The sequence below is a fragment of the Ursus maritimus genome, unplaced genomic scaffold (genome assembly GCF_017311325.1).
Source record: "Ursus maritimus isolate PB19 unplaced genomic scaffold, ASM1731132v1 scaffold_12, whole genome shotgun sequence".
NCBI classification, from domain to species: Eukaryota; Metazoa; Chordata; class Mammalia; order Carnivora; family Ursidae; genus Ursus; species Ursus maritimus.
The window spans coordinates 36975982-36991516 of record NW_024423564.1 but is presented as its reverse complement, the minus strand read 5'-3'; the positions used below and the strand labels follow the sequence as shown (position 1 = coordinate 36991516).

General features: G+C 36.6%; 1 protein-coding gene across 1 annotated transcript in view; it reads left to right on the top strand.

Moving 5' to 3' along the window:
- ADGRL2 (adhesion G protein-coupled receptor L2) overlaps positions 1-8669 on the top strand; it is a 40432-nt gene extending 31763 nt beyond the window's left edge. The window contains exons 14-16 of the mRNA XM_040627104.1: positions 739-867; positions 1408-1504; positions 6637-8669. Of these exons, the coding sequence (XP_040483038.1) occupies positions 739-867; positions 1408-1504; positions 6637-7391 (981 nt within the window). The 3' untranslated portion in view covers positions 7392-8669. The remainder of the gene's footprint in view (positions 1-738; positions 868-1407; positions 1505-6636) is intronic.
- The last annotated feature ends 6866 nt before the right edge of the window (positions 8670-15535 follow it).

Genomic DNA, 15535 nt, shown 5'->3' with positions numbered 1-15535 from the left:
TTTTCTTCTTTATTCGTGTGCCAAAGTAGTCTTGTCATTGTAAAGAGGTTTCCCGTTAACAGAAGTTTATGTATTGACCTACCTAAAAGGCCATGAAGCGTATAAAACTTAAATGACTGAATTATGAGTGGTTAAATGTAATTAAGCAAGGAAAGTACTAATTTTTTGTCCTTATTTTCTTAGCATGAAATATAAAAGTGGGGGTTGCTAAGTATATAGATAGAATAAGGCCTTAAAGCATTATTAGGTATGCATTAATAACATTTTTTTAAAAGATTTTATTTATTTATTTATTTGACGGAGAGACAGCCAGTGAGAGAGGGAACACAGGCAGGGGGAGTGGGAGAGGGAGAAGCAGGCTCCCAGCAGAGGAGCCTGATGTGGGGCTCCATCCCAGGACTCTGGGATCACGCCCTGAGCCGAAGGCAGACTTAATGACTGCGCCACCCAGGTGCCCCGCATTAATAACATTTGTATAATAATAGGGCGTAAAGCAATCCTACATACTACATCACCTTTTGAAGATCCTACCAGCTGGTCTGGCGGGCCGAGATATTTTTCTGATTACTGTTTCAGCAGTTTCAGTTGAACTTGGTTTTAGAAATTGAATTTATTTGCTCCACAGATTAGTGTGAGTGGAACTTACTCTTCTCAGCCGTTTCCACCTTTCATTTAATTAGAGAGAGAGAAGTGAGTACGTTTGCGTTAATCTCTCGGTGTCGTGGTTATTCAATGCAGGTACGAAAAGAATATGGCAAGTGCTTCAGACACTCCTATTGCTGCGGCGGCCTCCCGACCGAGAGCCCCCACAGTTCCGTGAAGGCATCAACCACCAGAACTAGTGCTCGGTATTCCTCTGGCACACAGGTAACAAAGAATTTGACAGCATCTTTAATTAACCTTCTTTATAGAAAGCCTACTGAGACATGTTCCTTTCAGATGCACTAATTGTCTCCTCATTATAATCATCTAGGTAGCAAATACTTGCTTTTTTAGTATTTTGGTCTTAATTGCTTCTTAAGTATTCATTCAAGGCATTTCTTTAGGTGTGAACATCATTTTTGAGAGGTGTACTTCTTTAAGAAGTCTGTGATCATTATTTGGATACCCTAAGGTTAGGCAGCACGGTACTCTGTGGGCACTCAATAAACATTTGTTGACTAATCAGTCATCTCCGCTTTTTAAAAAGGCCATTAAAAAGAAAAAAAAAAACTTTTTAAGAGTGAAAGATTAAATATTCTTTAGTTCTAGACTTCCTTACCTTTAGACCAGAATCAACACACATTTCTTTTTAAAGGTCCCCAGATAATCCTACACAGATTGTTTAGGGTAGATCTTTATGTGTCTTTAATAAGGTAAGCTTGGGGAAACTAACATAACATATGTCTTGCTATTTTATATTAATAGAGTCGTATAAGAAGGATGTGGAATGACACTGTGAGAAAACAGTCTGAATCTTCTTTTATCTCAGGTGACATCAATAGCACTTCAACACTTAATCAAGGTCAGTTACTAGGAAAATTTGACTTTACAATATAAATTTTGTACCTATTGCCAATTTACAATAATTCTAGAGAAAATACTGATTTTTTTCCCTCTCAAATGGGTTTATATCACAAGCTCTTAAACCTGTTGAGTCAACTTTTATCCTTTATGAAAGTACATATAAATTCGTCTTATCCAGTAATGTAATGCAAAAAGTAGATTTTCAAACTCCACAGTAAAGGAACAAAACTGGAAAAAGTAATTACTAAGAACATACTTTGCCATAGATTAAAATGTTTTCCTTCAGTGAATACAAATTTATCTTTTCTGAGACATTTGTGAAAGCTTTCTTCTTAAAACATTAATATGGCTAGAATAACTCCTATTCACATTAAACAGTGCCAGTGCTGTGGTGAAAATTCTTATTTGTGAAATTATTTTTACACTTCTTTCCAAAAGTAAAAATAAGTGTCAAAAACATTTATAGTAAATCTCCATAAGCAAATAATTAAATACATGAGAATCTACAAAGCAGTTTTTTCTATTTTCATTACTATTTTTAATGTGTTTACATCTTTAAATTTATATAAACAATATAATGCTTACTTAAAATAAGCTGGCAAATAATTTGGCAGGTTAAGGACACAAGTGCACATAGACACACATAATCCTGAGTGCAAGCTTAGTAAATTTGAATTTGATATGAAAAAATCATGTTATTGTATGTATCTATATCCTTAAAAAGGTAATTTGTTTTGATGTACAGATTTGTAATATAATAGAACACGTTATTTTTCATCACAAATATGAAAGACATTTTTCACTGTTGACATTGTTCTGATGAGATTCTGGTTTAAAATGAAGAAAAGACTATGTATGGCATCAAAACCAACTTGAATTTTTAAATATTTTTAGTCAAATTACATTAGCTATGCAAAACATACGTTTGATAAGTATTGAAAGGTTTGCAATTTGTCAATTAGAATGAGTGAAATGTGTGTTTATTCCATTGCTCTGATGTTTTACCTAATTCTGTTAAGATGACTATCAAAAAGGAAATGAATTATTCAACGATTCATTTTTGAAACCTGGCAAATAAGATTACGGAATGAAAATTCTTACTCTATGGAGTTTGGGAATGGTCTGATAATTCATTATTCATTATACACACAGTCTCTTTCTCCCCCCCTCGGCATGTGTGCTCTTGCATTTACTAAGAGAAGCTTTGTGCAATGTGTCATACTTTTTACTTGTTTGTGAAAGTTGTTTTTCCTCCTGCTTGTGTCAAAGTTGGTATTAACACAGATGTTTTCATGAGGGATAATCCCACACCTGTAAATTCTGAAAGTTTGAGATTCCCTCTTCTGGGCCTCAGTGGTTAGGTTTTTAATATTAAGCAGTAACATCTTGAAACATAATGTTGATCTCTGTGCATTTAATTGCCATTTTTGTTTAAAAGTGATTTTGTATAAATTAGTAAATGTCATCCTCAGCAGGTGTTTACTTGGGGGACTTAGAAAGCACCTGTGAATTACTGAAATTTAACTTCCCTCTCCCCTTTCTCCTTCAAATTAGTAGTTCAAATACAGTCAGAAAATTTCAGCAGATTATCCGTTGCCAACTTGTCCGCTACCCTTGATGAATACAAAAAGTACTTTACTGCAACTGTAACACAAAAATAAGAGAACTGATGTATTTTTTTCTGTTTCTTTGCTTTAGGAATGACTGGCAATTACCTACTAACAAACCCTCTTCTTCGACCCCACGGCACTAACAACCCCTATAACACATTGCTCGCTGAAACAGTTGTATGTAATGCCCCTTCAGCTCCTGTATTTAACTCACCAGGTGTGCTTATACTTACGAATAAAACTACCTTTCTTTGCTGCTAAACAGAGCTCTGATCTTTGCCCTTTTTCTAGAATACTCAAGTTGCCATATATTTATTATTACATCTTTAATTTCTCAATTTAAAGAATTATGGTATTGCCCATGCCAGGCTTCTAAAACTGCACTATATTATAGTAAAAATTCAGTCATGATAGTATTTACCAATAATTATCCATGTTTTTAACACAGGTGGCATAAATCTTAATATATTATTACAGGACTGACATCACATGGTCCGAGAGCCCATCTTCAAGATTTATATCATTTAGAGGTATCCTATCTATGTAATATACTGTTCAGTTTACTCTAAAGCTTGCAGACAGAATTTGCTTCTGGAATGAATTAGCTAATAAAGATAATTTGGATGCTTAGGCATAGAAAACTGCATCCAGCATTATCAATGTAACCAAACTATAGTATAGTGCAGCTTTATGGTAGTGTTCTTTTTTTCCTTAAAAAAAAAAAAAAAACTTTAAGAATGAAGTTAATATTAGTCAGTTTATACCTTTAGTTTTTTATTGGGGGAGGGGGGAGAGATTGTCACTAACCCATCCTGTATTACTATGTTTTCTAATAGCTTATTAAAAAAAAGCATTTAATATTAACACAATTTTCAAGATTTTGGTAAAATTATCACATAATTACTGCTAGCATGTAATATTTATTTGTGGTTGATATTTGCCACTAAATTAAACAAAGAACTTTGTTTCCGTTTTTTTTTTTCTTAAAATTCTTTTTTAACGTAACTGCAGTTTCTCTTTTCATTCTCTTGTTTTTCTTACTTTCCTTATGCTTTCCTTTAGCAACCTACAGAGAGACAAGTATGGGAGTCAAACTTAACTTTGCCTATCAAATGTAAATTTTTTCAGCATGATTTTTAACCGGCACAATTAAAACATAACTAGCAGTCATGAAGTAGACTCAGCGGGCAAGTGGTTCACAATTTCCAACTAAACTGTTAACCAAATTCAAACAGTACATTATCTGTACTGCCTTTTGTCAGTAACAGAGGTCTGTAGCAAATGCTGTCCATACTTAACTATACGCAATGCTGAAATAATTTGCTCTTTAAAGCCTGAGGTGCTGTCAACCAGAATGCTTAATAATTGACTTATCATTTCTGCATTCCCACAGTAATCTTGCTACAGGCTGTGGAAAGTCTTCAAGTGAATTACCTGAACTTGGGCAGAAAAAGTTGCCTCTTCAAAACCAGTCAAAGATGTGCTTAAATCTGCAGTATATCATAGAAAACGCCTTTTGCGTCATCCAGTATATATTTTGTATTTATTAAGCAATGATAAAAAGAAAAATGGCAAGATCGAACCTCGATAGAGGAAACAAATTGCTGTGTGTCACCTATAACTTAAAACACCAAATGTTTTCTAAATACAGATGGTGGCACATGCATGAATTTAGGAAGATAAACAATTATGTCAATCGAGCTGAAGGAAGCCTTACAAATCCTATTGTAACTTCATTTTGTTATATGTGGAGCATGATAAAAATGAAATTGTCACTTTTTCCAATGCAGAAGTTGGATCAGAGTTTTTAAAATAACATGGAGTCACCAACAGATACACCCTCCCATACACACTTTCTCATTTTCTGCTAATGAGAATTTATTGAACAATTCCCACGTATTTATTGGTCATGAAATCGAGTTTTCTAGGATAATCTGCAGCTTTAAGAGTGGAGTCAGCACTTAAAAGGGAAATTTCCTATTTTTTCCAAGAACGAAATTTTTCCTCGACTCCTCCAAGCCTTGCATACAATGCAGCAGCCTCACAGTGGCCAGTCTCATTCAGTAACATCATTTCATTCTTTTTTTTTCCAGACCTATCTGTAAACAGTGATTTTTTTTTTCTCTAGGATTTTGAGAATGAATAACCTAACTTTCCATGGTGCAGACCATTTAATTTTCTCTAAAACTTTTTATTTTCATTTGCCTGAGAAGCACTGTGATGTCTTAGTTTACATGTTTATGTGTCTGTAGAAAATACAACTCTGATTCCAAGAGAGCATGTTACCATCTTTTTTTTCCTTCTAAACCTCTTTTCATATCTTCAGCAGACTTATCCAATCTTTCATTCTTTAGAGATAAAAATATATTAGCCAAGGCTGACACCCTTTTCCCATTCCATAGTTAATATCTATTATTGGTTTAATTTCTGTGACCCATACTTGAGAAATCTCTAACATTTCTGCGTTTAACCTCCATGCCCATGGTGTCTGTGGGCCAGTCTCGTGCAGTAGACTCTGCTGGTTCATTCGGTGCTGTCACTGTGACTGATGCAGACTGCAGGGCTGCAGGCAAACTTTGACCATTAGGAGCCTGGGGCCATTGCTATGAGAGAGAGTATTCGTACCAAAAGAAAAAAAAAATCAAAATAATAAATATTAAATGAAAAAGTAAAAGGCTGCTATTGCTGGTAATCTAATTTGTTGAACCCTTGCTCTGACTAAGTTGCTGAGAAGCTTAGAAATTCTTCATCATGTTACAATAAATCATTTTACTTTCTTTTATATATCAGCTACTCTTAGGCCAGATAGCCTGAGCAGACAGACATGATGTGAGTTGTCCAAAGTGAGTCATTCCACCTGCTGTCTATCGTGTTGTTGGATGGTGCTTGTGGGCCCTTGGTCCAGTCAGTATGAGAGATGGCTGTCTTTGTTTAACATGAATTCTTTGTATCTGTCCATTTTTTTCATTCTTTTTTTTACTTCATCTCCAGAAAAAGGAAATGTTAGAATGTTGTTTAAAAAGTTGCTTGCCAGTTATGTGGGTTTATGTTGTACATTTGCCTTCGGTTTTTGTATGTGACTTATTCCTTTTTAATTTAGTGTTGTTTAGGACAAATTCTGTTAATTTTATTTTTATAAACCATAGTCTCGTACTTTAAAATGTAAATGTCACTAATGAATTGCTTTGCATTAACTATGCAAGGGCATGGAGTGAAGTCTTCTTTGTAAGAGTGTCAGAGATTTGACCAAAAATCAATTACTAAGAAATTGATCAAGTAATATTTTGTATGCCATCTTCCCTTCCTGGAAAATAGTATTATTCTTTCACGCTTTTTCCTATTATCTAAGGGGTTGCAACTGTTTACAGTTGGGAATGCGGGAAAGCCTGGCACTGTTCAAGTGTTAGCTTTCAAATACAACTTTGTCCTGAACGACATTAAAAAGTTTTGTACGAAAGAAGTAAAGATTCTTTGCGAAGGAGCAGAGGCAATAACGGAAACCCCCCCTTTCCCGTTTCAGGACATTCACTGAACAATGCCAGGGATACAAGTGCCATGGATACTCTACCGCTAAATGGTAATTTTAACAACAGCTACTCACTGCGCAAGGGGGACTATAATGACAGCGTGCAAGTCGTGGACTGTGGACTAAGTCTGAATGATACCGCTTTCGAGAAAATGATCATTTCAGAGTTAGTGCACAACAACCTGCGGGGCGGCGGCAAGACTCACAACCTCGAGCTCACGCTACCAGTCAAACCTGGGATGGGAGGCAGCAGCAGCGAAGATGACGCGATCGTGGCAGACGCGTCCTCTTTAATGCACGGCGACAACCCAGGGCTGGAGCTCCACCACAAAGAGCTTGAGGCGCCGCTCATTCCTCAGCGGACTCACTCCCTTCTGTACCAGCCCCAGAAGAGAGTGAAGCCCGAGGGGACCGACAGCTACGTCTCCCAGCTGACCGCTGAGGCGGAGGACCACCTGCAGTCCCCCAACAGAGACTCTCTTTATACGAGCATGCCCAATCTTAGAGACTCTCCCTACCAGGAGAGCAGCCCTGACATGGAGGAGGACCTCTCCCCCTCCAGGAGGAGTGAGAACGAGGACATTTACTATAAAAGCATGCCAAATCTGGGAGCTGGCCGCCAGCCGCAGGTGTGTTACCAGATCAGCAGGGGCAATAGCGATGGCTACATAATCCCCATCAACAAGGAAGGGTGCATTCCCGAAGGAGACGTCAGAGAAGGACAGATGCAGCTGGTCACGAGTCTTTAATAGTGCAGCTCAGCAATTCCAGGGGCCACAGGCAAGTATTAATAAGGACTCCATTGGCCCAGTGCGGCTCCCTCAAACTCTGCTCGAAGAGATGGCTCTGTTGACCTGTGGTTCTCCGGTGTAAAAAGATGACTGAACCTTGAAGTTCTGTGAATTTTTATAGAACGTACAAAAACTTTGTATATACACAGAGTATACTAAAATGATTATTTGTTACAAAGAAAAGAGATGCCAACCAGGTATTTTAAGATTCTGCTGCTGTTTAGAGAAATTGTGAAGCAAGCAAAACAGAACTTTTCCAGCCATTTTACTGCAGCAGTCTGTGAACTAAATCTGTAAATACGGCTGCACCATTTTTGTAGGCCTGCATTGTATTATATACAAGACGTAGGCTTTAAAATCCTGTGGGACAAATTTACTGTACCTTACTGTTCCTGACAAGACTTGGAAAAGCAGGAGAGCTATTCTGCGTCAGTTTGCAGTTCGCTGCAAACCTCTTACATTGCGGCAAAGATTGAAAACCTGTTTAACCACTAGCAATCAAGCCACAGGCCTTATTTCATATGTTTCCTCAACTGTACAATGAACTATTCTCATGAAAAATGGCTAAAGAAATTATATTTTGTTCTATTGCTAGGGTAAAATAAATACATTTGTGTCCAACTGAAATATAATTGTCATTAAAATAATTTTAAAGAGTTTGAAGAAAATATTGTGAAAAGCTCTTGGTTGCACATGTTATGAAAGGTTTTTTCTTACACTTTGTCATGGTAAGTTCTACCCATTTTCACTTATTTTCCACTGTACACAGTGTTCTGCTTTGACCAGTTAGTCTTTATTCTTACATTTAAATTTCTTATTGCCAAAAGAATGCATTTTATGGGGAAAAAAAAAAACTCTGAAGCCAGTTACGCCATGCCTTGCACAAATGTGGTGAAATCTAGAAAAGAGTGTGTGTTACGCCTCTGTTTATTCTTGAACAGAGGGCAATGAGGGCACTGGGCACTTCTCACAAACTTTCTAGTGAACAAAAGGTGCCTATTCTTTTTTAAAAAATAAAATAAAACATAAATATTACTCTTCCATATTCCTTCTGCCTATATTTAGTAATTAATTTATTTTATGATAAAGTTCTAATGAAATGTAAATTGTTTCTGCAAAATTCTGCTTTTCTTTTCATCCCTTTGTGTAAACCTGTTAATAATGAGCCCATCACTAATATCCAGTGTAAAGTTTAACACGGTTTGACAGTAAATAAATGTGAATTTTTTTCAAGTAGTTAGCGTGCACTTTTATGTATGATGCATAATTGGCTTGAACATGCTGGTCCTTCCCCCCCCCAACCTCCCACCCCCATGGCATATGTAGGTCCCTTCATAATAATAACCCACGGGTATGAGAAAGAACACAGGTAAGCTGCCTGTTGGTTCTGTGTGCCGTCAAGAATCTATTTGTATTCAAATTGCCCATTACCTACACACAGAATCTGGCAGAAAAGTTTCAGTGGAGAAATCTACTGAAAGTACTTTTGCTTGTTGCATTGCTTCAGAACGAAAACAAAAATTAAAAAAAGAAGGGTTGGAAATTCTACAAATTTGGCATCATAAAAAAATTGATTTTTCAGCAGAACTGAGAAGAAATTCCTAAAGCATACTTTTACAATTTGAGGATTATAACTTTCCCTATAGGCAGCGGCGAATGACAATATCAGGGAAAGGTTCAAAAATCATATAATTGAATCTCAACAAATAGATTTTACCTGTCTACATCATAAGCATTTATACCAAATTCTTCTAAAGGGTAGTGGTTCTCAAGTACTTCCACCAAGTTAGAAATAACTTTATTTTTTATGTGGACACACTTCGTCATGCCTATTGAATTTAAAAAGAATGATGAGAAAAAAATTTTCAAGTGTATATTCATATCTAAATGCAGATATAGTAAGGCAGACACTAATAAAGTATCAATATTTAATAATAGGTAACGGGTGTATTCACATATGGTTAATATTAAAGTTGGAGACTGACTATAAGAAATTATTAATATTCAAACATATTTAATAATCCTTTGAGAAGGGTATTTTTATTTCTTTGACTAAAATTCTCCAGGAATTTATGAAACTTTATTTGGGGCATTATTATATAAGCCAACATTTTAATTTTCTATTTCGTTATAAGGAAAGGAAGCATTATTTTTTCATAACAAACTATACAGTGTTGTGTGATAGGGATTCCCGAGTGTACAAACTAACTAGGGTCGGGCTGGTTCAGTAATGAATTACCAAAAAAAAAAAAAAAAAAAAAAAAAACCCCAAAACCAAAAAAACTGGCACTGAGTATTCAATTATACTATTTCTTTCTCTTGCAGCCGTTCTTAAAACTGGTACGATGTGAACAGGTACATCAGTTACTGTTCTCTTTAGAAAATGTAGTTTTATGAGTCTATCCGAGAGAGTACAGTGTGGAAGCTATGCTTCATCTTCGTCACCAAAAGAAGAATCATCTTTAAAACAGATTTCTTTTTAAGAGTATATAAACGCTGCCTTAAATTCCATTCAGGATGTCCCCTCGTGCAAATTAATTTCTTATGTTTAAAATCTATTGACTGATCCATTATTCTGTTTATTAACCCAATGGTTTCTTTGGGACTTCTCGGACTTCACCTGGGTATAGAATTTCCACATCCTTGATTTGTTTCTCTTTGCAGTAGTCACAGCTGTGAACTTTTATTCACATTAGTGTACCTATTCTCAGATACAGATGCAGATACAACTGGTCTGCTAGTAATAAGGGACAGGTACTGCTGGTCTACTAGTAATAAGGAATTTTTCTCCATTTATTTTAGATGTAGCTTGATAAAGGTTAATTCAGATTGACCTCCTTTATTTTATTGTAAAATACAGGCTTGGTTTTGTTCTTTTATATACACATACACACACATACATAGCTTATTTGTCTTACAGGCTTTTAAAATCATTTAGGTATAAAGAAGAGAATCTGTACAAACCTACAAATTACTTACATAGTTGTCAATGGAAACTCATCCACATTCATTTGAGGGTAGCTATATTTAATATTTTAACCAGTAAAACAACAGCTGCACATATTTGGCAAAATCACCATCACTATCCTCTCTCCACAAGGAAAGGAAGCATTATGCACAAATTCATTAACAAATTTCAAAAACAAATTCACGTGCACTTGTTAAAGTGAGGTATTCAGGATGCCTGCTTTATTTAAACGAGAAAGGAGAAAATGTATGTTTCCATCAGTTCAACTTTGAACTTCAGACTTAAAACCGACCTTCAAGATGCTCTCCTAGGATAGAGTGTTTTGTAAAGAATTTTAACTCCGTAAAATTTTTATTGCAGTTTTAACCTAAGAAAAGCTTGAATGAATGCACACAAGTTGAATTTCTGCAATGAAAACAGCTCTTCATATTTGGTTGATACTGAAATTTTCTTTAAAGGCAGTAATCCCTGCAGTGTTTTACAGGTAAAACTTAGTACCAAGTGTTCACACAATCCTGTGTTCCACATATTTCTCTTCCCATGAAATCGTTGCATTTAATCTCTCACATTAGTATGAAGAGTTACTGGCGTGTTGAATACAGATGAGGACTGCCTCACAGGGTAATCAGATCGGTGTGCTTTTGGGTGAAAATGCCGCATCTCACGCTTCCTGCTAGTAAGCATCAAGTTGATTTTGAGTAGTCCTTAAGTAGGAAGCCTTGGTAGTTTGCAGATTAATTCATGACAGTCTTAACTGTCATTCGAATGGTATGGAATGAGGATTTTCTGATATGTCACTTTGAGTCTTTCTCCAAATGATCATAGAAACACATTATGTTAGCTAAGTGCACCAAACAGAAAACCTGGATGTTTAAGGAGATCACACACTTAACCACCATGTACTTTGTGCATGTTACGGGTACTTCGTTCCAAAATGTATGGGACTGGTGGAAACTTGCACATTATCCAAGTTCATTTCAAGGCGCTGTGGCCACTGAGCTTTCAAGGCTAGGGTAACAGCTCTGTCAGAGTTTATTAATAATAAGCTGTAGGTGTACCATATAATGAGGCTCATTAAATCTACTACAAATATTTTCAAATATTGGCAGTAGATCGCCCCTCACCTCTTAATAAAGTTTCTCCGGAATCCTCGTCCTTTTTCTGATGGCTTTACTGTTTACTGAGTGTGCAGGTTCCGAGAAAGAAGTCTTCAGAGGTCATTTTGATTTTTAAAGCCTATTGTTTTAACTGGTAAAAATTTTTCTGAATTACTACGTTGCGAAACGCTGTCAGGTATACTAACATTTAACGTTAGAGATCGCTATGAAATAAGACACAAAACAGATAACCCAGTACAACTGAGCTGACCGAAGTCTTTACCTGCTACGGGGAAAGAAAAAAAATGCCCTGTGAATCGTTCACACATTTCTCCTATTATTTGCTTATTGAAACTCTAAGATTAAAATCCCTTAGAAATGCTTAAAAGGCATAGTCTTAAGCAAACCAATGTTGTCTGAGAATAAGAGACTAGTGATGAATGATCAAGGTTTGAATAGTTTTCTGAATGTTTTTCATAAGCATTTTTAAATCATATGTCAGAACTAAGCTTTTTAAAAAAGCATTTTGGCAGTCACAGCAACATGGCTTTGTTGTTGGATATTATTAGGCATAAAATGACTGATCTTTTGATATTCTCTTAGAAAGGCTGACAGCTACTATATAGAACACCCAGGAATAATAATGATAGATATCAGAGATATTGATTAAAGATTCATTTATGTTTTTCTGCTGAAACAATCAATCCTAATAGATAGCTTTTAAACCAAAACATAGCACTAGCACACAGTAAATTCTTTTAACAGTATAATGAAGGAACTACAAAACAAGAATCGCTGTGTAACTTTTAAAAGATATCTCAGCCTAAATGATGTTGTCCCATTCACTAATTTTACGTATTACAGCAGTAAAAGTGCCAGCGCCCACCATTTAATAGACGCTCCGTACGTGCCGGGCTCTGCTGAGTGTTACGTGCTCTATTGCACCCCATCCTCCCCACGCTCCCTTGCGAAGGGTACGTTTTGCAAAAGAAGAGAAATGATTTCCTTAAGGTGTCACAGCTGGTGAGTGGCCGGACCTGAGCTGGCGTGATGGTTGTTGGGCTACAGGGTCTGAGCACTTAGCCAACATGGGGCACCTCTGGTGTTACTCGGAGTTCCAAGAACATTCTTTGTACTTCGTGGACTCTTTCGCTGGCGGTAGTCAGAGAGGGTTGGCTGGTTGGTTGGTTGGCTTTGAGTTTATAGGGCTGTAAGGGAAAATGAAGTCAAGTCAGTTAATTAGGTCAAAGTGTTCAGAAGAAGATACCCAGATAAAAGACCATCTATTTACCTCAAATTTTAGCGGAAGTGGGCACATTATCTGAGTGGTAGGCTAATGTAAAGTTTACTGGTTACTAATTTACCATTTCCCTTGGAAATAAAAGGTCATCATGAAGGAGTTGTGATAGGAAAAAGAAGCAAAAGATTTTGATTGAGGATGTCGAATTTCTAGTCCTCACCTGACCAATAAAATAATACTGGCTTATTCAGTCAACAACCACAAAAAATGAAAAACAGTTTACTCAAGGACATGCTTTTTATTTTCCTTCACAATCAAGCCATAATAGCAATGAAAGAGCCATATGAAAAACTAAATTATTTGAGTTCCCTTAACTCTTTTAATAGTTAATACTGTTTTAAATTTACATGGTGTGTGTGTGTGTGTGTGTGTGTGTGTGTGTGTGTATTTAGGGCTTTTCAAGTTCATAATCTAGCACTGTCTTTCACATTTGGCCAGAGACCTATTCTTTTCCTTTGAAAAATGAAGAGTTGGTTGGAAGTGTCGTCTACTAAGGCAGGTATTACACCAAGCTTTCTGATTTAACGCATTAATTCTCAAAACTTTTGAAGGTAAATATGTTTACGAGTGAGGAAACTGAGTGACCTAAGTACATCGACTTAGCCAACTGCAAGCAGCGTGTGGGAATGGGAACTTAGCTTCCTGCCTGAGCCCAGGCGCCTAAGCACTGTCTGGGGACGGTCGGTCCGCCCCGAGTCATCCCCGCCTCCGTCCCTGCAGTCAGGTCGAACCAAAAAGCCGTGTGCACCGACTTTTCTGCTCATTAAGTAGCTGGTGTTGGGATGGCAGAGGTAAGGGAAGAATACACAAGGGATCTGAGACTTTGTCCTGTGGGCTCCTGTCCACCTAGACAATGTCCCTTCCCTGCCCCCCCGCCCCCCCTCACTGGCACTGCACCTGAGGGCGGGCTGGAGGGCCTTGGTGGTGCTACTCCTGCTGCTGGCCTCCGTGGTAACTTTCTGTCCCTCCTCGATTTTCTCTTCAAGGTTTTGGTTTTGGTTTTGGGTGGTGGTGGTGGTGGTATTTATTTTACTAGGAAAAACCATTTTAGTTCTTAATCATGTCTACTTTTATATATCATCTTATCATTTCATGGATTTTAGCCCTTTTTCTTACTAGAGTATATATTTTAGTGTGTGGAGTTCTTCTTTAATCTCATTGTCTTCTAGCTTCATATACGTTTTTTAAAAATCTCATATATTTTACATTATTTTTTAGTATTAACTTTTCATCTTTATTGGAAATAAATTGCTTATTTTACATTTCTTTTTAATTTTACTTTTTAATTTCCTTCTAATTTTCTTTTTGCCCTTCACGTTCTTTAAAAAAAAACAAAAGAGACCCTCTGTTTCTTTTTAATTTTTTTTTCATTAACTTTCTTTTTCGATAGCCAGAGTTACGGCTACGGAGTTGGCAGCAAAGTAATACAGTCTCCAGCATGTCAATCCTACTTGTAATTCTTATATATTTATCCCCATTTTAGTGTTTATTTTATATGATAAGATATTCATATAAATAATTTAATCAAATAGAGGTATAAACTTTAGATTCACATAGACATAGGTTTAACTTTGCTCTCTCTTGGCCAAATTGCTTAACCTCTCTCAAATTGTTTCCTCCTCCGTAAAATTGGAATCAGCTTACCTTGCCAAGGGTTGCTGTGCGGATTAGAAGTAATGTATGTAAAGTGCCTTCGCGCAGCATCTGGCATGGGATAGGCACTCGACAGATAGTAGCTTTTCTTCTTAGGAAGATCCTGTGAGCAGCATAAACATCTCCTGACTTGAAGTTTTATGAAAATAATCAGTCATCAGGACTTCAACCGGATTGTCATTATCTGCCTCAAGCCATGTGGCTAGGATGTATCAGGAACACTACGAACAATGAGCGGGCTCCCGCCTATGAAAGATGGGTGACTCTAGGGAAAGCTCCACTCTCTGCAGTGATCTGGGTTAATGAGAGCAAAGGGGAGCGGGTCTCTCAGTCTCCTCCTGGAATATTAATTTAGCTAATTAAAAAAAAATATTTATCTTATGCAGAGAAGTGTGTCACTCAGTTTTCCACTTCTCTACTTTTTTTCCTTCCCTCTGCCTTCTTGTTCTTGACTACAAAGCAGTAGACAAGTCTCTTGCTTTATTGATTTACTCTTTCTTTAATGATACTGAGTATCTACAACGTGTTTTATGTATAAAAGTAGGTGGTGGAACACAGAAAGGAAGGGTGTCTCCCCTTGAATTAATGGCAGGAATAACTAACATTGATCACCTACTGTTAGCTAAGTTCTGTATTTAAACCCTTCATGAATATAATTTCATTTAAAAATTCTAATTTTTGTAACATTCCTACAGCATAGAAACGATTTTTACCTGCATTTTTGTAAGCAAGGAAACGGAAGCTTAGCAAGGTGAAGTAACTTGCTGAAGATTAAAAATCTAGTCACTGGAGAACCTGAGAATCTAAGTTCCTAGGGACCTTGTTAGGATACAACTTACATGGCTTGAAACCAAAACATATTTAAAAGGATAATTACAACATAATAAGATAAAGGCTTAACTTGTGAGAGCACAAAGTAAAGAGTAATTGACTGAAAGGAATCCTAAGAGGATTTATTGAGGAGCTAGTGTTGGAGCTGGGTTTTGAGAGATAAGTAGGAGCCTAGTAGGTGAAGAAAATAGAGAAAGAACATTTTAGGTAGATGGAAAATTTTGTGAAAAGCAAACAAGTGTGTAAAACCATG